This window comes from Gossypium hirsutum, chromosome D06 (assembly GCF_007990345.1).
Source record: "Gossypium hirsutum isolate 1008001.06 chromosome D06, Gossypium_hirsutum_v2.1, whole genome shotgun sequence".
NCBI lineage: Eukaryota > Viridiplantae > Streptophyta > Magnoliopsida > Malvales > Malvaceae > Gossypium > Gossypium hirsutum.
This window is the reverse complement of record NC_053442.1, coordinates 7,818,447-7,841,766: the sequence shown is the minus strand read 5'-3', so window position 1 is coordinate 7,841,766 and position 23,320 is coordinate 7,818,447. Positions and strand designations below refer to the sequence as shown.

The 23,320-nt window shown below is 33.7% G+C and overlaps 3 protein-coding genes, 1 long non-coding RNA gene and 1 pseudogene across 5 annotated transcripts; 3 read left to right on the top strand and 2 right to left on the bottom strand.

The window, feature by feature from the left end:
• Nucleotides 1–4,092: 4,092 nt before the first annotated feature.
• LOC107900312 (coumaroyl-CoA:anthocyanidin 3-O-glucoside-6''-O-coumaroyltransferase 1) lies at nucleotides 4,093–5,687 on the top strand. The gene has a single exon (XM_016825961.2). The coding sequence runs from the start codon at nucleotides 4,156–4,158 to the stop codon at nucleotides 5,575–5,577; it is 1,422 nt and encodes a 473-aa protein (XP_016681450.1). The 5' UTR covers nucleotides 4,093–4,155; the 3' UTR covers nucleotides 5,578–5,687.
• Nucleotides 5,688–6,385: 698 nt separating this feature from the next.
• On the top strand, nucleotides 6,386–12,760 carry LOC121218273 (uncharacterized). The gene is made up of 3 exons (XR_005914455.1): nucleotides 6,386–6,710; nucleotides 6,879–6,944; nucleotides 12,350–12,760. It is a non-coding gene; the product is annotated as an uncharacterized lncRNA (long non-coding RNA).
• Nucleotides 12,761–14,041: 1,281 nt separating this feature from the next.
• Nucleotides 14,042–16,155, bottom strand: LOC107901341 (coumaroyl-CoA:anthocyanidin 3-O-glucoside-6''-O-coumaroyltransferase 1). Of its 2 annotated transcripts, none has more exons than XM_016827297.2 (2): nucleotides 14,663–16,155; nucleotides 14,042–14,542 (listed from the first exon to the last, which is right to left on the bottom strand). In XM_016827297.2, the coding sequence occupies exon 1, from the start codon at nucleotides 16,036–16,038 to the stop codon at nucleotides 14,665–14,667; it is 1,374 nt and encodes a 457-aa protein (XP_016682786.2). In that variant the 5' UTR covers nucleotides 16,039–16,155; the 3' UTR covers nucleotides 14,042–14,542; nucleotides 14,663–14,664. The 2 variants fall into 2 exon arrangements, with proteins under 2 accessions (XP_016682786.2, XP_016682787.2); XM_016827298.2 differs by having other exon boundaries at nucleotides 14,042–14,466.
• Nucleotides 16,156–16,843: 688 nt separating this feature from the next.
• LOC107901344 (triphosphate tunnel metalloenzyme 3) lies at nucleotides 16,844–18,998 on the top strand. The gene is made up of 2 exons (XM_016827299.2): nucleotides 16,844–17,814; nucleotides 18,724–18,998. The coding sequence occupies exon 1, from the start codon at nucleotides 17,194–17,196 to the stop codon at nucleotides 17,797–17,799; it is 606 nt and encodes a 201-aa protein (XP_016682788.1). The 5' UTR covers nucleotides 16,844–17,193; the 3' UTR covers nucleotides 17,800–17,814; nucleotides 18,724–18,998.
• LOC107901345 (acidic leucine-rich nuclear phosphoprotein 32 family member B-like) lies at nucleotides 18,962–20,634 on the bottom strand (annotated as a pseudogene).
• Between the last annotated feature and the right edge of the window lie 2,686 nt (nucleotides 20,635–23,320).

Genomic DNA, 23,320 nt, shown 5'->3' with positions numbered 1-23,320 from the left:
TTGATTTGGAGGGAAACTTTGACCCCATACTTCGCGTAACAAAACTTTTCGATAAAGAAATAAAAATATTGTGAATAATGAAGAGGATTAAGAATGGGTGACGTATTCACAATGTTATCATAAAATGGTGTGAATTTATGACGTAAAAATAACACATCACTCAAGTTTCTTGTATTGCCATCAGCCTAGCTATTCATCTCCCAAGAAACATACATAAAAGGAGACAAATCCAATAGCATTTAGCTTGGGCAAAATTCCATGGTCGAAAACCCAGGTTTGAGCACCAAGAAATAGAGAGCATGGAATCAGGGCCTCTTTATAAAGTGATGGGGCTTCAAATAACATAGTTTAGAAATTAACAAGTATGCAGTGATTGGATGGAATTTTTACTTGTTGTATGCCAACTTTTGGGTGAATCGACTTGGCTTTGTTTAAATAAATTTCTACATCAGACCATGAACCAAACTTGGTGTAAACAGCAGCTAGATCCTGCTAGGCAGCTGTATTCTGCAATACACAGGTGGAAAAATCTTTGCTTTGTTGAGAAAACAAAAACAATGAAACAAGTATTCTAGTTTTTTAATTGTTTCACTCATGAAAATAAATTATTATAAAACTACAAAAATATATTATGACAAATTCATCCAATTACATAAGTTGATTTTGAGTAAAATTCATAAAGTTTCGTATTATATTTGAAATAATTAATAATATTGTTATTTGGTTTTAAATTTAAAAAAATAAAATATAAGATGATAAAGAAATTAATATTAAAACTAAAGAACTTGAATTTATTGTTTTAGCATTAAATTTAAAAATTAATAGTTTTTTAAAGATAAATTTATTAATTCATTCAATGAATCAAACCATACAATTTAGATAAAAAAATAGCAAACACTCGTTGTAGATGGTGAATAACAAACTCCAATACAACAAAGATTTTAGCCTCAGTATCAATAGAACATTATAACATGTTGACAATTGGCTTTGTCACAACTCAAGCACGACATATCTGGAGTGATTGCAAGCAGTTAATATGATAAGGAAATCAGCCTCGAATGGTCTAAAGTGGAGAGCAAAAATCAACAAAAGAATCAAACATTCACCAAACTAGAGAGGAAGACAACAAAATCATCCCTAAAATCACTTGTAAAACTAAGATTACATGCATAAGCAAGACTAAAAAACGTACTACAAGAGCAGACAAAAACTTCTAAAACTGAAGATTTATTAAATAATAGAAAATAAACAAAAAAATATAAAACTTAAGACAACACGGGTCCAAATCGACATGTGAAATAATTTATTATTCTAAAATACTCTTAAAACAGAAACAAATTAAGAAGTTGGACGAAGAGTCACCCACTTTCCAAGAAAAACTACTAGTGACTAGTGGAGTTTTAGTGAACGACAAACACCGTCATTTGTCCATCACAACTTGTGGAGACAACAAAGATACCCACAAAATAGATCTGCAAACTGAAAAGAGAGAAAACATGTGTAGTGAATGAGAAGAAAAAAAGAAATGATTGGTAGGAAAGAAAAAAAGACGGGCGATAACTAGCCCGAAAGTTGACACCATCGCAGAGCAAAACAAAAGATAAGAAGCAAACAACTTATAGAAAAAAATTAATAATTAATTCAGTAATTTTAATACATTAAAATCACAATTAATTTCATCTATTATTAGTTTACACACCCAAATTAAATCAAAATCTAAACCCAATTATCAAAATATTTTTACATAAAACTTCAAGATAAGATTATTTTACCTTTATTCTAACTCACAATAAATGTAAAAGTAACCCATCTTCAATTACACTTTCATTATAATTTAAACTATTTATTTAATTAATAAGTAATATTTTATTATTTTAAATCATTTTTATTTAAACCGAGATTATTTCTATTATTAGACAACAAACACACACACACAAAAATACAGCATACAAAGAGGTGTTACCACAAGATAGACACATATGAAACATTTATTTTATAACTAAAAGTAACATTATAATTTAATAAATTGATAATATCGTTAATTTATTTACATTAAAAAAAGTAATATTGAAGAATAAAAAGGTTCTTTTAATTATGATTTGGAATTCTTTTATTTTTTAAATGTTATATACATTATTATTTTTAATAATGATTACTAAATAAAAATATGTTATTAAATAATAAAAATATGGTTAAAAGCTCTTTAAAGCTTCTAAATTATTTCAAAAAAATTAATTAAGTCATATTTTTTCACTCAATTGGGCCCGTGAGTATATAAATTTCAATCAATTAATCCTTTTGATTGTTAAAGTTAACTACCAGCCATTGAAGGATAACGAAGATCATTTTAGGGGTTGTTTTCATCCCATGGCACTCTAGGACTGTGCCACATGACAAAATTTGGTGTTTTATACTTAAAATTATTAAAAATAATAAAAATCATAAAAAAATTATAGATAATCATAAAAAATATTAAAATTATAAAAATATTAAAGTTACAAAAAAATTGTAAAATATATAAAAGTGCAAAAAAATATAAAAAGTATTATAGCTTACAAAAAATATATAAATTATAAAATTTATTAAAGCATCGTAAAAAAGCATTAAAATTATTTAAAATAAAAAAATGAAAATATGTAAATTATGAAAATATAAAAATATTAAAAATTTTATAAAAATATAGAAAAGTACAAAAGAATATAAAAAATTAAAATATAAAAATTATAAAAATATATGAATTACAAAAAATAAGAAAATGAAAAAATTATGAAAAAAATTTAAAAATACATAAAGCTATTAAAAATATTTTAAAAAATTAATTAAATTTAAAATTTTTATAAAAAATTAAAAATTATAATAAAAAAGTAAGTATATAAGAAAAAAAATATAAAAATAATTTTTTTATTTGCACACTAACCATCGTTTGATACTTAAAATTATAAGTTGTGCTTGTCCACAATGCGGACCTCCCCAAAGCTTGTAACCCCTTTATCCATTGTCAATGAGAGGGGAGTGTTTAAAGATGCAAATTAAAGTTGGGAAATAGGTTAATAACACAAGTGATAACTGAAGCTATGTATAACATTATAAACATTGTTGTGCTTTTTAATGTTATATAATTTTTATAATTTTCTGTTATTTATTGAACAATTTTGAATAAATTTTTTTTGTAATTTTCTATAATTTTTAATATTTTTTTGCACCTTTTTATATTTTAGTAATATTTTAAATAATTTTATATGTTTTTTAAAATTTTTCATATTTTTTTTTAAAAAATTATTGTAATATTTTTTTTACAATTTATATGATTTTTGAGTCATTTATGATATTTTTATAATAATTTTTAAATTTTATTAAATTTATAATATTTTAAAAAGTTTAATATATTTTACAATTATATATATTAATTTTTTTTGTTATTTTAATAAAAGTTTAAAGCTTTTTGCATTTTTAACAATTTTTATAATGTATATAATTTTTTTGTGATTTATAATCATTTTTATAACTTTTTTGCACTTTTATATATTTTTTGATTTTATAATTTTCTATAGTTTTTTAAAAAAATTTATTAATTTTAAGTATAAACTATAAGATTTCGCCAAGTGGTACAATCTTGCGGTTATCTTTTAATGGTTAACCAGGTCAAAAACTGAATTGAATGCAAAAAGAAATTGTTAAGCGAGATCCAAGATTTAATTTTGGGTTTTGTTTTATATCATATTGAAAAAATGCATCAACTTGCATATGAGTTGTAAAAATGAAATATTTATATTCTGAAAATAATGCAAACAATTGCAAAAATTAAATGCCATTATGTATTTTTTAAGATACATTTGTCAATTAATCACATCATTATCTAATTAAAAATATTAAGAATAAGATCTCACTCTATTATATATAATTAAAAATGATAAATAACCTATTGATTTACTCATCAGATATGCAAGTATCAATTTAAAAAGTTTTGAAGATAAACGAGAAAAGTCCTCTCTTAAGTTATATTTATATGAGAAATTCAGATCCATTGATGAAGCACATGAAAAGTCAGCATTGCCAAGTCTGAATTTGATAAAATTTAATTATAAATTTAGCACCAAAATCAGTATTTCAACTATTTAGGGTAGTTCAAAGTTGCTACAGCACTGACTCCAATCAATGACAATCCTAGTAGAGAGCAGCGTGAAAGTGGTTGAAGATGCAAGCTATGTATCTCCTCCGCCAGGCTCAGTGCCCACAGCTTCTCTCCCTCTCACCTGTTTTGATAGAGTTTTCTTTTGTTTTCCGTTCACTTGGATGCGTTCCCTGTTTTTCTATGAATTCAAACACCCCACCTCTCATTTCATGCAAACCATTCTCCCCAACCTCAAAACATCTTTATCGCTTACTCTGCAACATTTCTTTCCATTTGCGGCCAATCTCGTGTACCCTCCCCCTCCTCAGGTCCCTTATATTTCCTACACACAGGGCGACTCTGTTTCGTTTGTCGTTAAGGTATCCACTGCAGATTTTAACCATCTAGTAGGAGATCATGCACGAGACAATCAAGAATTGCCAGCTCTTGTCCCCAAAAGGCCATCTTCAAATGAGACCAATGGTTGCAAGCAAGAGCCTGTCATGGCCATTCAAGTCACCGTATTTCCCAATGTAGGCTTTTCCATAGGTGTTGGCTTTTCCCATGTTGTAGCTGACGGAAGGTCGTTTGGTCACTTTATGAAATCATGGGCGTCCATTCATAGGTGTGAAGGAGATTTGGCTTGTCTTGACAATTATTTACCCTGTTACAACAGGGATTTAATCAACGATCCTGTAGAACTAGCTTCCCTTTTCACCAAGGGCGCCGAGAGGGCATTCCAAAGTGCAATTTCACCCAGCATTTTGTTTAATAACTTTAGGGTCACTTACAAAATCAAAGATTCACAAGTTGAGTTATTGAAAGATCGGGTGAAAACAAAGTGCATGGAAGTGAATGGATCAGAGCCAATAAGAATATCAACATTTGCAGTAACATGTGCGTACATGTGGGTTTGTTTGCTCAAATTACAACAAAGTGGAACTCATCAGCATCTCTCATCAACCGATTCTGACGCTCTTTCTTATTTCCACTTCGCAGCAGAGTGCAGAGACCACCTAAAATTACCCCAAACATACTTCGGGAACTGTATTATACTACGTTTGGCATCAGCAAAGAAGAGTGAGGTATTAGGGGAAAATGGAATTCTGGTGGCCGCAACTGCTATTGGAAGGGAAATAATGGAATTTCAGAAACAACCATTCAAAGATGCACAAGAGTCATTGTTAAAAATAATTGAGATTTTCAAAATGGGAGAAGATTTAGTTCGGGTTGGTTCATCACCAAAATTTGAATCGTATAAGACGGATTTTGGGTGGGGACGACCTAGAAACATCGAGAATCCAATACTTCCATCATTTGGAACTTGTTCTATGTTTGTTATTGCAGAGAACAGAGAAGAAGAGGAAGGAGGTGTTGAATTCGCCTTGGCATTCGCTTCCCATGACTTAGATATCTTCAATACTATTTTTCACCAAGGCCTATTAAAGCTAGAATCGAGTAAATAAAATGGCCTATCAAATAAAATCTTGTACTTATGAATGGAATGGGTGGTTTATCACATTTGTATTTCCCTTCATTACTTTTCTCTAATTATCTTTCCATAATGTAATTGATGTAAGCATGCTTTCCAATGTAAAAAAATTGTACTTTATTAAGTTTCAATTTTTTGTGATCTAATTTATCATCACATCATATATTATAAAATTTATAATTTAAAAGATTTACAACAACCTCAAGTTGGGGCTTATTGGTCGAGTGTTTACCTTTTCCAGAAATAGCTTGAATTTAAATCTCAGTTGTACCGAAAAAAGAGAGGCAATTATAAAAATGAAAAAATTGAAAAGATGGGTGATGGATTTGGAAATTAAATTAATTCACGTATATGATCCTACATCCTACATCCTTAGTACCTCAAATTTTGTGGTTAGCATCTAAAATATGGACTACTTCATATTGTTGGTTTTAGCGGTTCAAGAATTAACCAAGTTTATCTGACAATGGTGTATTTTGAAATACACTTGAACAGTCAATCCCAAAGAAGACTGCATTGAGAGGTTTACAACTATCACTACCCAAAATTTCCTCCTTATTGGTCCAAGTAACCTTAGGCTTGGGAGTCCATACACCTAATACATCAACTATTGGAGGTCCTAGGTTCTATCCACTCTTCTCTCATTTCTTTATTTTATTTTATTTTATTTTTATTTTCAGCAACCTAGGATGAAAACCACATTATAATATATATAATTTAGAGTAAAAATTTAATAAGGATGGGTAGCAGCCCAATAATTAAGCCACGCCATTCAATTCACACCATTCCCCTTCAGCTCCCTTTTATTTTCGACAGAAAAGGTAAGTTGCTATCCAACCCCCCAAGGTTTGAAGCCCTAAGTATTAAGCCAATTTCCTAATTGTATTTGAATTCTTGTTTCTATTCCAAACCAAAATAGAATTTTTATTTATTTTCTCCCTATTTCTTCTCCACTATCTTTTCCATACTCTTCTTTGCAAAATATTTTTCCCCATTGTTGAAATTTATGCTTGACCCCGAATCAAAATCAATTCCCAATTTCAACTCGTTTCCCAGTCGGATTCGGAATCGCTAGTAGAAACAATCTTTGATTGTTGCCAAGAATCAGTAAGTACATCTCAATTCCAATGGTTGACCGTGAATATTTATAGAATTCATATCTAACGATAATCTCACGAAAGATTAAAAGATCTTTTTTGATTTATCATCGAATCTTTCGACAATCTTGATTTATCTTGAAATTGATAATTAATTCATGCAATTTTTTCGTTGAAGGACCCGATTTAGGTGAATCAGATTAGATTTAAGCACAAGGAACGTTGATCGAGATCTCGGTGAAAGGTGTGTGTTCTTTTACAAGCGAATCGAGAAAAACCATGTCTCGAAATAAGGTCACACGAGCGTGTGAGCCACACGTGTGGACCACACCGCCATGTCCCCCTGAAACCTTAGGATATTTTGATTCTCACACGGCCTGGCCATACAACCATGTGCCACAATTTTACAGTTTTTCCTAGAAATTTATGTTATGTTCCGTTTAGTCCCTGCTTGATCTTTGAAGTGTTCCTAGAATTTTTGTGTGCACTAAATTGATCTTTGAATTAGCGTTTAATTGGAAACATACAATTTATATGCATGAATAATCACTGTTATATTGTGTTTATCGATATTGATTTATTGAATTTTTATGAGGCCATGAATAAACATGTGAAATTAACCATGCCTATTGTTAAAGTGTTATTGAGAAATTGTGAAGTGTTATTACTGGTATCGCTCCACTGAATACATGATGAACATATATATAGCTAGTGATGAACGAAATAAGTGTTAAGCATGCCTACAAAATTTTGCATTATTATGTTATAATGTATGCCATATCGCATTTCATGAAGCGAGATTATTGTACGGAGGGAGTGTCAGTTTAATAATCTACAAACCAGTGGTGGCTAGTCCATAAACCGAGTGGCAGTTTATTTGATCTGCAAATATGTTGCGAACTCAAAACAAGTGGCAGTAACTACAAATATGTGGTTTGATCTCAAACCAAGTGGCAGCTTGTCTGCAAATGTTTTTATCTAAAAATACTAGCGGTTCACCCACAATTTTTTATAAACCCAGTGGCAACTTTTATCTGCAATTACGTTTTATATCCACAACAAGTGGCAGTTCATCTGCAAATCAGCGGTGGTTCATCTACAACCTGGAGTGATGTGGTAAATGATCTCTGGGGAACTCATAAGTGAGGTGTGTAGCGGAGTTGGATAGACCCCTTTCTAATAAATTGAAATTACATTGCCATTCATTAGTATGTGCATATATAAACTGTGATTTCTGAGATAGTGTAGTGAAGTGATTATATGAAAAACTGTTAATCTGAAGTGCTTTATGATTGTGATTACTCTTAGAATTGCTAATCATGTGCTTTGACTACTATTTCATTCCAACTTTCTTGTGATTGAACTCACACTGAGCGTCATAACTTATTCCCCTTTAATTTTCATCCTTACAAATAGCCCACCAAGTTAAGACGAGGTCGTAACATTCAAAGGGTCTCGGCTCGGCTTCTATTTATTGAATTACTTTAGGGTCATTATTTGATTTATTTTATATTGAAAGTTTGTATGATTTTAATTTTGAATTGTGACATGAGACATAGATTTGGGTTTTTTTCTTTATATATTTAGCCTGCATGACATTTAAGTTGATTTTAGGATATCAAAATATCAATATTAGTTAGTTATGCATGAGCCTCGTTTTTTATTCAAAACTGATGTAAATATCACTTTTCCGCTACTAAAGTATAAAAAAAATTAGGTAGTAAATAAATTAGTAATTAACTAAGTTTTCTTCCAAAGATAACAAATATTCTAAAATGACTGTTCTCAAAATCTCGATAGCTTACTGGGTTATTTTCGTGGCTAATGTAGCCTTCTGAATTCAGGTATAATGTCTAGGTTTGGTTAGGGAGGTTACATAGTGACATCCAACATAGGGGTTTGGTAATAATTGAACTTTCAATCTTAGTCAAAAACCAACTATGGGATACTCCACTTACTGCTCAAGTGTCTAAATTTGATATCAGATGAAAGTTTGTTGATTTTTTCTTGTGAGCTATATGTTTAGTTGCATCTAGATGAAGTAACTACTAATAAGAAAATAAAGATAAACACCAAAAAAATGTTTACGCGGTTCTAAAACCTCTTACATTTATATAGCATTGTTTAGAGAGTAATCAACTATCAACAATGAATACAAGCTATGATTTAAGCTCAACTCACTCACTAAGTTGTAACCTTACTCCTATACTTCAAACTAGATCACTTTTCCTCTAAAATTTTCTCTCTAAAAGTTTAGATATAAATTGATTGACTTAATTTGTGTACTTACAAATTTTGAACTAACAAAATAATTCCTAGTCGAACAGATAAAAAGTTCTCTAATTCATGCACCTAACCTAAACAAGTCATTCAATAAAAATACAAAATAGGCTTGTTGAATTGCAATAAATTACAACCACTAATCCTTCTAAAAAAAACCATTGAAAAGTTCTTTAAATAATCGCATGCTGGAAGAGATCCTCTTAACATCAAACCCATTTGAAAACCAGATCTTCTACATAAGGGAACTTTGATTGCATTGAAAGGTAAAATTTTTATCTTTTCTTATCTTGATTCTTCCATATGAAGTATTCACTAGTCTTTTGCTAACATTCCTCGAAAATCAATAATTAACGGTCTAAACAATTTTGGTCAGAATATTCTAATAAAATAAAACAAGTTATAATGTCTTGCCAACTTTTCCTTAAGTTATAATTGACGTTGCAGTGGGCAATTATAGCTGAAACTAACATATTTGAAAACAAGAAAAATATTAAAAATGGAGATTCTTAAGAAAGTGAAGAAAAATAAAAAAGAATGGGTGGCAGTTAAAATTGATCTTGAAAAAGTGTATGATAGAATAAGATGAGATTTCATGCAAAATTGCTTAAGTGATGCGAGTTTTCCTAACAATTTGCGTATGGTTATTAATTCTATGCTTATATAGGTGTTATGGAATGGTGTACTAATTGAAGAATTTGTTCCATTAAGGGGTATTAGATAGGGTGACTCGTTGTCTCCTTACCTTTTTGTTCTTGGTATGGAGAGATTAGGGCATAGCATTTGTAACACCATGGAGAAAGGGTTGTGGAAACCTATTTGTTTATCTAGATGAGGGACACTGCTTTCTTATTTATTTTCTGTAAGTGATTTAGTTTTATGAAACCACTATTGATCAAGCAATAGTTTTGCTATTTTTTTAGCACAAATTAAATGCTAGCAAATTGAAGGTTTTTTTTTGCTAACATGTCAGGCTCTACCACATCAATTATTTCTCAACATTTGGGTTTTCTAATAGTAGATGACTTAAGAGTATATCTGGGTATGCCTCTTTTTCACCAAAGAGTTAAAAATGCGACTTTTCAGTTTCTTATTGATAAAGTTTATACCAAGCTCTCAAGATGGGAAGCTAAGAAGCTCTCTTTAATAAGAAAAGTAACTTTAGCTAAGTCTGTTTTGATGGCCATTCCTAGTTACTTTATGCAGACTACCATGATTTTGATTGGGGTGTGCAACACTATTGAAAAGTTGGTGCGTGTGTGGTTTTATTTAGGGTTCTTCTATTGAGAGGAGGAAAGTTTCGCTTACTAATTAGAATTCTTGCTGCCAACCTTTAATTAAGAGGGGTTTAGGCTTACAAAAATTAGGTGACCAAAATAAGGCCTTTCTCCTTAAACTTGGATTTAAGCTTATTACTAAAAAGGAGGCTCTTTGGGTTCAAGTTGTAAGGAGTAAAAATAAGTTTGAGGAAGGATGTCATATCTCCATTGACCAACCGATCTGCTCCTTTGTTTGGAGATCACATTCTAAGATATGGGGGACACTCCGTGAATGTATTCATTAGGTTATAAAGGATGGTAGGTTAGTGAAATTTTGGGAGGATAGTTGGATTTCAAGTATAGGTATTTGATTGAGCAATTTCAAGGTCTAATTATGATGTAAGGATCGATTCATGTTAGTGATTATGTGGATTCTATTGCAAATTACATTAGTGAAATAAACAGTAATGTAAAATATTGATTTAAAACACAAGATCGAACCACAAAAATGTAGTTATATATATAAGATCTGAAAAATAGAAATTGAAAATAAAATTGGATCGAAATTGTGTACTCATAGGTAGGCAGAAATCCGATTGGTAGTTGATGTATGTTTTTACAGTTTCCTTAAAACAGATTCGGCCGCTCATTTGGTGCTAGAGAAACGTTGGTCGATTGTCTCCTAGGATACAACAACGAGATGAGCACGACAGTAGCACGATTGCAGTGATCAACAAACTATAGCCCAACTTTCTTCTATCATCAAAAATAGATTCGAAATATACAGGGAAAAGATCTCAAAATTTTGTACAAAAAATAGAGAAAAATTCAGTGTATTTTTCTTATACAGATTATTTTGGTTTAAATAAAAATAATTCAAAATGAAAGAACTTTTGGAAATTTGACTAATAGAGCCATTAACGTATACGCATTGGGCTAAAATATTCGTAGGCCTAGAAGGGCCCGACCGTTCTGAACATTTCACGTTGCCCACGTCGTGCGGGTGTGCCCCCAATCTCGACAGGTTTGGATTTGCACCTCCTATGCGTGAGGAAGAGCATTAGCTTAGCCATTCAATAATCACCAAGTTGGTTCATATATATAAACATATTCCATTTTCCATTTTCCTCAACATAATTCACAAGTGGCTTACTTTGAGCATCAATTTCTTATTCATCACTCAACCATTTTGAGCATATGATATACCGTTGTAACGGTCTCATGAGGTAGAGTATAAAACTATAATTTTATGATTCAAATCTCCACCTTTACCAATCGAGAATATGCCTCAAAACTTCCAAAAATCTATTTTTCCCAACAATCCCCCACATGAATGAAATTGATAGTTTTAACGAAAAACATTCACTCAATGTGCTGATAGAATCTACAATCGATAGTTGCATAGGATAGGCAGGCATCAACCCTTGAACCTTTCCTTTGTGAAAGTATATTTACTTTACTAGCTGACCAATAGACGCGATGTCCTTGAACTTTTCTGCCATTTGTGTAAACGATGATATACCTCTCACAACTACCTCACTGGCAAGGTTTTAGTTCTTATGGATATGTTCATATGGCCGTGAACATCTCCTGGTTCTACAAGAGTTTGAGAGTACTATACCCAAGTAGTCTCTTCAAAGCAGTCCCACTTCACTCTCACATATGTGACTTATGTTGCTCGGCTCACCGGAACATACGATGGTCATTACAAGCATTGCTTAACCTATCCCACTTTTAATCACTATTTATATCATAGAAACAGACTTGGGATAAGAACCCCCACAGTGACCTCACAAGGTCTATGCAACTAGGTTGTCCCTTACTGAAAGTTTTGATCTTTTGGAGAGTGTTGAGGTTTTGCATCATTTTCCCTTCCATTCCTTGCCATTGTGATTGGTGATTGATAAGTATTCATCATATCTATACGTTTAGGTCCTTTTCACTTAGTTTTTGGTTGAATTTTAACTAAAATGTCATGCATTTCGAGTTAATTAGAGTAGTTTTCATTATTTGTATTCATTTTGCATTTATGCATTTTTTAGTTTTTCATTATATTTTAAGTGTTTTCAAGTAATTAGAACTTAATAAGTTTTGTGTGACTTTTTCATAGGTTGAATTATGCTTGAGATGCAGGATAGAGCTCGAAAGAAGGTAAAACATAAAAGTGAAAGCAAGGAAAATTTGAGGGGAAAAGAATGACGTGGGCGTGGTGGCGCTTAGGCTAGACGTGAGGGCCAATTTGGGCTCGATTTTTCCTCCTTCAATGCTTTTAGATTCTTTTTATTTAAGACCCTATAAGCACTTATAAATAACCTACTTTAAGCTAGATTAAAGGAAGAAGAGGCTATGTTAAGTTAGTATTGTTTATTACTAAGTTTTTCTAGTTTCAAAGCTACTTATGAGTTTTGGTTCTTTTCTTTTTATTTTGAGAGTGATTGTGTTGAAGATTTGCTTGTAGATTCAATCAATTCTTGGATCATATTATTGAAGAAACTCGTGCTTCAATCAAATAAGTTTCTTTACTCTTTTTCTTTGTTTTGATTGTATTCTTATTTGTGTTTGGTGTTGATTTGAATCTTACTATGAACTAAGTGCTCTAAGTGGTGAAGGAATTGTAATTCAATGAATTAGTAATTGAAATAGATTAAAAATGGTTTTAGATTGTAACTAGATTAATTATTCAATTTGTTCATAATTACTGGAGGAAAGTGCGACGAGATGTTGGCTTAACATTAGTGATCTAATTGAATAGTTACCCAACTTACTAATATATACACCGTGACGCTATTTGTAAGATATACAAACTTAGGTAGTAGGGAATCAATGATATTGGCAATCAACGGTTTAGTTAATTCCTCTAAGCTATACACCAAATTAGGAATTCAAGAAACACTTGTAAGTTATACAGCAACTAAAGATACTTACACCTTCATGACCAGCTTAGTTATGAACTATAGATCCATTGATGACCGAAATGGATTATTAAATTCCAATAACTAAAAATTTCTTCACCACTAAATCTCTACGAATATTCTTCAACAATTGCTTTTGATGTACTTTTGTTGTTTTAGTTAAATTTATTAGATTAGTTTAGTAAAAAAATCATTTTCCTTGATTTAGTTAATCTTAGCTAGTTTTAGATTTAGTAATTAGTTGGTTTAATTAATTAAGTTGCGTTAGTTATTTGTTTATTCAATTTGACTCCAATCTATCTGCGAGTTTAATACTCGAAATCCTTCATGCAACAAAATTATTTTGTTGTAACTTATTACATAACAGTGATATCATATAAAAATGGTAACATTCTTGTGCGTTAAAATCATGTCTTATTTTGTTATTATTTTCATCACCGTCTTTCGCAACACTAAAGTTTTTTTTTGCGGCGTTGTTGAGTGTGGTTTTAATTTTTATCATTTTGATGAATTCACTCTTACTTACCTCCTTTAATACAGCGGTTTACGCGAGAAGGGACAAGGCAGGATGGATGGCCTAGGAACTATGCAACTACAACCTACTAGCTGAACCCTATTCGCGCTCGCTTAGATCAGCATTCAAGGGACGAAATTACTTAAGAGTAGTATTAAGAAGCCAGGGACTTCTGATACAATTCCAAAAGGCACTACTGCTACAATAGCAGCAAGGACGAAGTAAGGGAGAATAACTACTCTCGGGTACAGCCAGCCTTTCTGCAATCGATACGCTCGCCCCTTTTGATATAATGAAGCCTTTCTTTAAAGGTAAGATTTATTAGAAAATAACTTAAATTTTTAGAGCTAGCAAGTTTTTTTACAAAAAAAGTAAAGACTTAAGTGACAAACAATTTTATTGTCACAATAATTTTATAATAGCGATCACCGTGTAAGATTGCACTATTATATTATTTCCGGCCGAAAGAAATTTGGCCAACTATATTGGTGATTGAAAACAAGGCAATCTAAAGATTTATATAATATAAGAAATCTTAGAAGATCTAATAAAGCTTTAATATACTTGCTTCAATGATCACTGGTCATAGCTCTCAACACTATATGAAACTGGGATCAAACTAAGCACAAAAGTTATACTTGAAGCTCCAAAATCCTTGCAAGATTTAACACACTTAAAGTCGGTTACGCCATAGATTGTTGACAAGCCACAATACACCAAACTGCACTTTAATGATGAACCAAATCAAGAATCTGGCTCTCAATCAGAAGCCAGGACCGAGTAGAGATTCATTCCTCCAATCTGACGAAGAGCCATACATAGATAGGAGTCATACCATGATGAACAACGAACAACACATGAACTCTAACTGAGATAACTGACAGTAAGGAAGAAGCACAGGAGAAAATGAGGCTAATTTTTTTTTTTGTATTTATCGGTTCTCATTAAAATCCAGCAGGCAAGTAATATTTAATAATAATTGTTACAATTGCAGTACCTTTAATAAGTCCTGTGGAAAATAGAATTGAAGATATCCAATTCATGAGGAGCAAGTGCTAACCCAAATTCAATACTGCCTTCCTCCTCTCTACCCTCTGCAATAGAAAACAGAGAAAGAGATCCCAACGACCCAATGTTGGCGACCTCCGTCTTTCTAGGCCTTCCCCACCCAAAATCTACCTTATATAATTCGAATTTTGGTGATGCTGAAACCATGATAGGAGGGTGTCTACTTTTGAACTTTTCCCTTTCTGCCCCTTTCAGTGGTCCTTTGTACGTTTCCATAACTTCTCTTCCAATGGCCTTGCCTGCCACCACAATTCCATTTTCTCCCATCAGCGCACTTCTCTTAACTGCTACGGTGCGTGCTATAGTACAGTTCCCAAAGTATGTGGCAGGTAATTTTAAGTGGCCTCTACAATCTACTGCAAATAGGAAATAAGAAAGCTCATCGGAGTCATCAGCTGATGAGATTTGTTGTGATACCGTTGTTTCTTGTAATTTTGTCAAACAAACCCACATGTAAGCACATGTTACTACGAATGTTGAAATACTTACAGGCTCGGACCCGTTGTCTTCCACGCAACCTTTTGTGACCAAATCTTTCAATAACTCAACTTGAGACCGTTTGATAGTACAAGTGATTCGAAGCTTTTTGATGGGATTGTTAGATAAATCCTCGAAACTCCACTTCCGCTTCATGAAAAGACATGCTAGTCCTAAAGGGTCTTCAATCAAATCCCTACTGCTGAAATCGGGTAAGGGATTGTTGAGACAAGTCAAATCCCCTTGAGACTGCTGAATGGATGCCCATGATTTCATAAAATGAGCAAGTGTTCTACCGTCACCCGCAACATGGCAAAAGCTAACTCCAATTGAAATGCCTTGGTTCGGAAATAGAGTGACTTGAATGGCCATAAAGGGCATCTTTTGTATGCAACCACTCGACGTCTTACATGCAATCGCAGGCAGTAACTTGGGGAGAATAAGTTGAAATTCTTGAAAATGTCTGGCGTGATCGCCTGCGAGATGGCTAAAATCAGCTGTGGATTCATTGACGAAAAACGAAACAGAATCACCCTGTGTATAGAGAATATAAGGGATTTGAGGAGGCGCAGGGAACACAAGATTACCGGCGAAAGGAAAGAAACGTTGAAGAGTGAGGGAGAGAGATGTTTTGAGAGAGGGGAGAGTGGTTTGCATGAAATACGAGGTAGGGTGCGGGAATTCATAGAAAAATAGGCGTTGGAAGGGAGAGGAACCAAGGAACTGAATGTCGAAGAAGGTGAGAGGGAGAGAGGTTGTGGGAACTGAACCTGGTGGTGGAGATACATCTTCCACCACCTTCATACATCTCTCTGCTTGGGTTGCCATTGCTTGGAGTAGTGTTAGAAATTGTTTTCCCTTTCAATCAAAAAGATCTGTCGTATAGTTTAGGGATCGAGTTTTGGATATAGATTTTGGGGTTCTGAAGATTTTAGATCCAGGTTCATGATTTATAATAAAAAAAATTATTAAAATTATACATCAATTATAAAAATGATTAAAATATTATTAAATAATTAAAAAGTCATAAAATAATTTTGAAAAGTTGAACTATTAAATTTAAAAAATTAATAGTTGGGTGATTAAAATAGAACAAACTAAATAGTTAGGTGAATATTCTTGTAGTTTAACATGTTGGATTCGGTGCCCTAATTGTAAGAATAGTTCTAACTTTTAGAACATATTAGTTAATAAAATTATTCACGAATTATATTAATACTTTGTACTATTGTCCTCAAATAACTTTTGTACACAAAAGATCTTAGTCACTGGTTATCCAATACCTATATTTATGATTAAAATATGCTCCAAGTTCTCATGCTCCTTGTAAATTTAGAATTTAATACTTTTACTTTTATTTTTAAGGATTTAGACCCTATACTTTTTAAATTTCAAAATCGAAGTCCAATTGTTAACACCACCTTAAAATTTTTCTATCAAATTCGCTAGTGTGACGGTTTAAAATTAAAAAAATTATTCACTTGGTAGTCATGTAATAAAAAAAATGATATTATAATGAAATTGAATTTAACAGAAAAATTCTAATGGTATTAACAATTGGACTTACATTTTTTAATTTGAAAAGTAGATGACTAAATTACTTGAAATAAAAGTAGGAGGACTAAATTCCAAATGGACAAGGAGTAGAAGGACTTACAGCACATTTTAACCTCTCTCTATATATGTTTCCTGTATGCAATTGCCGGTCTCCGCCAGTTACTGCAATTCGAAACAAGAGAATGCAGTAAACCTAATCGCATTATTCTTCTAACTCTTTCTGAAGTCCAAGGAAATGCTTAGAAGAAAACCCTCCAAAATCGAAGTCAAGCTCGAGGACAAGCAAGAACTCGAAGATTCCCGCAAACCCTCTCCTCCTCCTCCCTCAACCGCCAACGCCACCTCTTCTTCCTCCCTTCTCCACCTCCTCGATCGCTCCCACCCTAACCCCTCCTCCAAACTTCAACGCATCGGCCTTTCCCCCTAATGGAAGTCGAAGTCAAACTCCGCCTCCAGGACGCCTCCGCCTACCGTCAATTAACCTCCATCCTTTCTCCTTTCCACTCCAAAACCCTCCATCAAGAAAACCTCTTCTTCGACACCCCAACCAATACTCTTTCCTCTCAACTTTCCGTTCTTCGCCTCCGCTTCCTCAACAAGGACGCCCGCTGCATCGTTTCCCTCAAATCCAAACCTACTCTGGTAGATGGTGTCAGCCGCGTGGCGGAAGATGAGGAGGAACTAGATCCGTGTTCTGCACGCGCTTGCGTGGAGGACCCGGCAAGGTTGGGGAAGATCGAGTCGAGGATTTTGAAGAGGGTTAAAGAGGAATTTGGGGTTGGGGAAGAAGTGGGATTTGTTTGTTTAGGTGGGTTTGAGAATAAACGAGAGGTTTTTAATTGGAAAAATCTGAAGCTGGAAGTGGATGAGACTAAGTATGGTTTTGGGATATGTTATGAGCTGGAATGTGAAAGTGAGGATCCTGATGGCGTTAAGAAATTGCTTGAGGAGTTCTTGAAGGAAAATGGGATTGGTTATTCCTACTCTAAGATGACAAAGTTTGCTGTTTTTAGGTCTGGGAAATTGCCTTAGCGAAGTGAGTTTGAGGTTAGTTTCTTGCACGGGCAGTTAAAAAAGTAAAAAGTTTATGTTTGGTTGTTTAAATTGGTCTTCAGTTTATTCTTGCTCCTTATATGGATGAAATGAAGGCTGCTTATCATTGTGGGTAATTTGGTGATGTTAATTTGTTTGTTTTGTGGTTTCCTGATTATGTTTTTGCTTAAATTGCTATGCTGATTTGATTTTATTAAAGTGCCGATAATCTTTTTGAAAAAGAAAACATATGAATGCATTGCTTATTCTTCCATATTCACTGTAGTAGCAATTATGTGGAAAAGAGAGAAAACAAGATAACTCCTTTGACAAGTATCAAAACAAGGATACTTTAACTCCTTTGCTAGTAGAAATCATGCAAATCTACATTTGTACTTTCAGGACTCCAAAGCTCATCCACAATGGGACATGAATAGCTGGCTTAAGCTCATTAATGTCTTAAGGAATAATGACTTAGTTCATCAATCTTCGCCTCTTGCAAAGGCTTTTCTTTTTAATCAAGAAACTATGCAGTGACGCCTTAGACTTACTGCTTTCCTTAAGAGCTTTATCCTAATGAACCTGTGTGATTTCTCTCTGTTCTTTCTGTGTCAAGATTTGCAGTGAGGACAAGTTTAATGGTTGATGTTAATCACTTGACCCTTCATGATGAGAAGGGAATGATCTTGAATGGTTCTTTCTTTTATGTCTGTCCGGATTTGCAGTGAGGACAAGTTGAGTGGTTGATACTTGTTCCACTGTCCTTGATGAGAAAGGGGTGATCTTGAATTGTTTTCTTTTGTAGGCAGTCTAAAACAGTGAGGACAAGCTTGTATGCTGTATTAATTGAAATGTAATGCGTGCATCATAATAGTGTTTTTGAGTCACTGACTTAATCTGATAATGTGCTATTTTCATTTGTAGGATGTCCTGCGGTATGATTATCCCATTGTTCCTTACATACAAGCAATGGTAGAGAAGCAAGGTTTATCATCTTCCTCGCAAAAATAAATGTTTACTTTCACGCAACGCAATTCCGAGATCTTGCATCGTTAGCGAAGAAACATGATTATTATTGCTAGTTATTAGTCTGTCGACAGACAGTCAAAGAAGTCTCGTCTCTGTCTTAGTGGCTGTTTCCTATGAATTTCATTTGATTGTGTTTCAGAATTTTGTGTATGCTACGGCTTCTTTTCTCCCATAGCTGCCTCTGATTTGTCTCCAACTTACAGTCTCAAGCCCTAATTACCCATCCTACGGTGGGGTGCTTTGAATGCAAAGATGAGTTAGAATTTCCAAATGACCTATGTATGGGTGGAATATTAGCCAACAAAAATTAATGTACATCACCTATCAAATACGAATGGTTAAAGAGCATTGCTTACAGCTAGCTTTTAGTCCTTCAGGCCAACCACCTAGACATTTGTACGTAAGAACATGACAGATGCAAGAATTTAGGTTCATTCGGAACAAAGGATGGCAACTCTCCTACTCTATGCAAATCACAAACAACTTGAATCCTCCCTATCTAATGGCGTGTGATTAGGTTCATTTCCTCTTCTTAGAAGGTGGCTCATTAACCTCTTCATCTTCCTCTTCTTCGTCCTCCTCTTCATCCTCAACATCCCCTCTCATTGTCATCCTCCTCTTCTCCACTCCCTCCATCCCCATTGGCTTCAGGGTCATCCTCTGGATCCCCTTCCTCACCTGAGAAATCCTCATCAGCTCCATCATCATCTTTTTCATCTGCATTATCATCCTCTTTATCTTCATCATCATCCTTTGTATCACTGACATCTTTGTTTCCTAGACCAGGATGTTTCCATTTTAGAAGTTCATCAAATGGAAACCTGAAAAAAGTTAATCCCACCAACCTGTCAGATTTCCTCTGTAAATTAAGCTGAAAAAGAAAAAGAATCTCCTTACCTCTCATCTATTGCAGTCAAATTAAGTGATGAATTCATAGCATTAACCACTGATCTTGTCTACAACAGAAATCTTATATCTTGTTAGAAAGGATCTAAGCCAACTACATACACTAAATAAATTAACACTGTTAACGTAAGTAAGATCAAAGAATATTAACACTCTTAACATAATTAAGATCAAGGAAACAAGTGGAAGGAAGAGTGGACTACAGACGGGGAGGACAAGAGTGGAAAGAAATTGTTGCAAGTGACTTCAAAGAGGGGTGTAACTGAGACTTCGTGCACTTATGTCAAAATGTATACTTTGCCCCACATCAATAGCAAAGTCTTTTCTCTTTTTTTCTTCCATTTCAGCTGGTGTAAGATATTTAGCAGACTAGGGGGTGAAGTGGTTTAAGGTGGTATAGGAGGCTGACTAGCAGGAGGCAAAGCTAGTAAAGGGTTGGGGGCAGCTTAGTTGTTGTTAGTAAAGGGGGTGTATGTGAAGGTTTAGGTGTCCAACTAGGAGAATGGGTGCAAGAAGTAGGCCAAGGAAGCTTAGGTGCTAGGGAGGGAATCGATTTCTTAAGGGTAGGATACAAGAGGTGCTCACACGCATGGCTAAGTGTAAAGTTTTAGTGAGAGTTTTGGGACGAAAAATTTTGAGAAGTTTAGCAACATCGGGCTTAAGGTTCTCAATGAAAACACTAACAGCATAAGAATCCGAGAGTTGGAGTTCGTTGAGGATACCTAAGAAGTCTCCATTGTATTGGTCCATTGTTGCAGTCTGCTTCAAGCTCTCCAACTCTGCCATGGGGTCCTCAAACTCCATAAGTGCAAATTGAGCCTACAATGCTTCCAAATAACAATCCCAGGATAATTTCTTAATCTCTCCTTGGATCTTGGCATAGTGATAATGCCACTGTAAAGCCCGACCTTCCAAATGCAGCATAATGACACAAAATTCGCTATGGTCGGAAACATTTCCTACTGCAAAATAATGTTCTAGCTTCAAATACCAATTCTTAAAATTATTCCCATTAAACCGAAGACAGTCTCATCGATAGGATCTGGTTGCTCCCGATTCCCAACTACCCGAGTGCAAGGGTTTAATGGGTAGCAAAGAGGCCTTGCCCCGATCCCCTGCAATTGAACTAGATTGTGGTGAAGAATCTAGTAGGCCTTTTTGGCTCATCATCTACATAAGAAACTTCAGATTGGCTTGTAACTGATCAAAACGACCATCCAACTTTTGGTCCAAGTGCTTCATGTCAGTTTGTGTCTTTGTAACACCCTTACACGAGTAAACTCGAATATGAATGTTACATTTTACACTAAACACTCATTTACAATCCCAAATACTTATAAATTTGACTTTTATTAATGATTCCAAGTTCTCATTACACTTTAAAGGGAATAATTAAACTATTAATAAAGTTTAATTGCTTATAAAAGGTTTTTCAGTCTCTTTTAATCCAATTAAAAGTTTTCAACGACAGTTTCGTATGTCTTTAAACCAAGGCCTAAATGTCTCAAGACATTATCATAGCACTGTAGAAATTTAGTTTCAAAGTTTCCTATTTCGAGCTAAATGAGTATAGGTCTTGAGCAAAAGAGCTATTGTCTTGAGACAGTTCAATATGTCTCGAGAAATGACATTGTTTCTATGGATTTTTAGCTTCGAAGTTTTTATGTCTCAAGACACATTTTGCATGTCTCGAGACCTAAGACAGAGGACCTGAAATTTTTGCTTTCAAACACTTCTAAACCATACCAAATTTGTTCAAAATTAGTCCAAACATTAAGCGAAACTCTTAAACTATGTAATATCTCATATTTACCCCTTCAAAACACCAAATATGACAAGTACAAGTGCAGCTAAACACCTACTTACTCTATTGTTTCACCTATGTATATTGATCTGTTGTGATTTACACTATTAGTTATATCCCTTTTTCACGAAATTTAAGCTTGTTTAATAGCTAAATCAAATCATTTTAGTATTAATTTATGTTTTTACAGTTGAAGTAATAATTTATGCTTTTTAATAGTTTTTATGACGTTTTGATACTTAAATAAGGTTATGTGGTTATGTAGGGTGATTTGGGAGCTAAAGATGCAACTTCGAGCTGAAATTGTTGCCAAAGTTGCAACAACGAAGTATGAAAGTTGTGACATCAAAGACTGACTTGAAAATAGCATCGAGGACAAAACTTGATTGAATGTCGCGACATCGAAGATCAAAGCGATGGAAGGCTACAAACTGTAAGGGATGTCTCGACGAGCAAGGTGCTCCACGTTATGACAATTCCACAAACACAACAACTGCATTTTCGAGGGGTAGTTTAGGGTCTTGTTCGGGTTTGAAGTCCTAATTGTTGTATTAATTAGAGAGGCATCTTAGTACTTTGATTTTAGCTTATATAACTGACCGTGTAATCAGAATTAATGGGTAATTCAAACTTGATCAGATTTTGATACTTTCGTTTTCACTTTTTCGTTATTCTTTAGTTTAGTTTTTTTTATGTTTTCTTAAGTAGAATTCTTCTATTCTGAAGTTAGACGATTGCAAGCGGAGATTGTTCTAGACGCGTGTTGTTACATTGATTAAATCTATAAGCACTCTCTTCTTTATTTTATTTAGTTATATCTTTGTCGTTAATTCAATTTAATTGATTGTTTGTATAAATAGTAGAATAAACTTGCACTTTATACTTATCTCGCATGAACCAACTACTTAACTAGATAATCAATTAAGTAAATAATTATCTAAAATTAGGTATTTGCTCAAGTTTCCTAAATAACTTAGTATACTAGGATTGACTACCCTAGTAGAATATCTAAATGGGTGCGACCAAAAGAGTATCCTGTTGAGTAAGCATTTAGTGAACTTGTGCTAAGCAGTGAGACTAAAAGGGTATCCGTATGCCTAGGTGATACCAAAAGGATATCTTAGGTAGTAACTCTTAGTAAATATGAGATCGAAAGGTTATTCTTAATTAAGAGTGGTAAATCACTCAATTAAGGGTAATTAGTGGCTTAGTTGACAATTAGTAATTCGATCGATTCTAGGCTAAGTAGCTTGCATGTTAAAACTAGGAATAGGATGTTCCAATAGTTTATTTTAGATTTAGTTTAATTTCATTAGTTTTATTCTCATCTTAAATTAGACTTTACACTACTAGTCCGTGACTCGATTAGATTAGTGTAGAAGCCCAAATTTGCTGGCCTAGTAAAAATAATAACCCAATCACAAATGGGCTCAAAAATTAAAAACCTAGCCCAAACAACATTAACATTTCCAGCAGAAACAAGTAAAAGAAACCCTAGGAGCCGCATGCCTCGGGTAGCCTCCTCGTCTGCCACCCCTAGCCACCAGGCACCTTCAGCGCACGCCTCTGACACTGCCGCCGTTGGCCCTCCACGCGTGTCAGACCACTTGCAGAGAGAAATGAATGCAAAGAAATAAAGAGCAATAAAAAAAACAGTTTGTAATGGCCTATAAAAAACAACAAGAGCCATTTTTTTTCTTCTTCTTCGATTTTCTTTGTAAAAAACCCACATCAGAAATCAAAAGCTGAATAGAAAATTTTAAAGGTTGAATCTGTGCTATT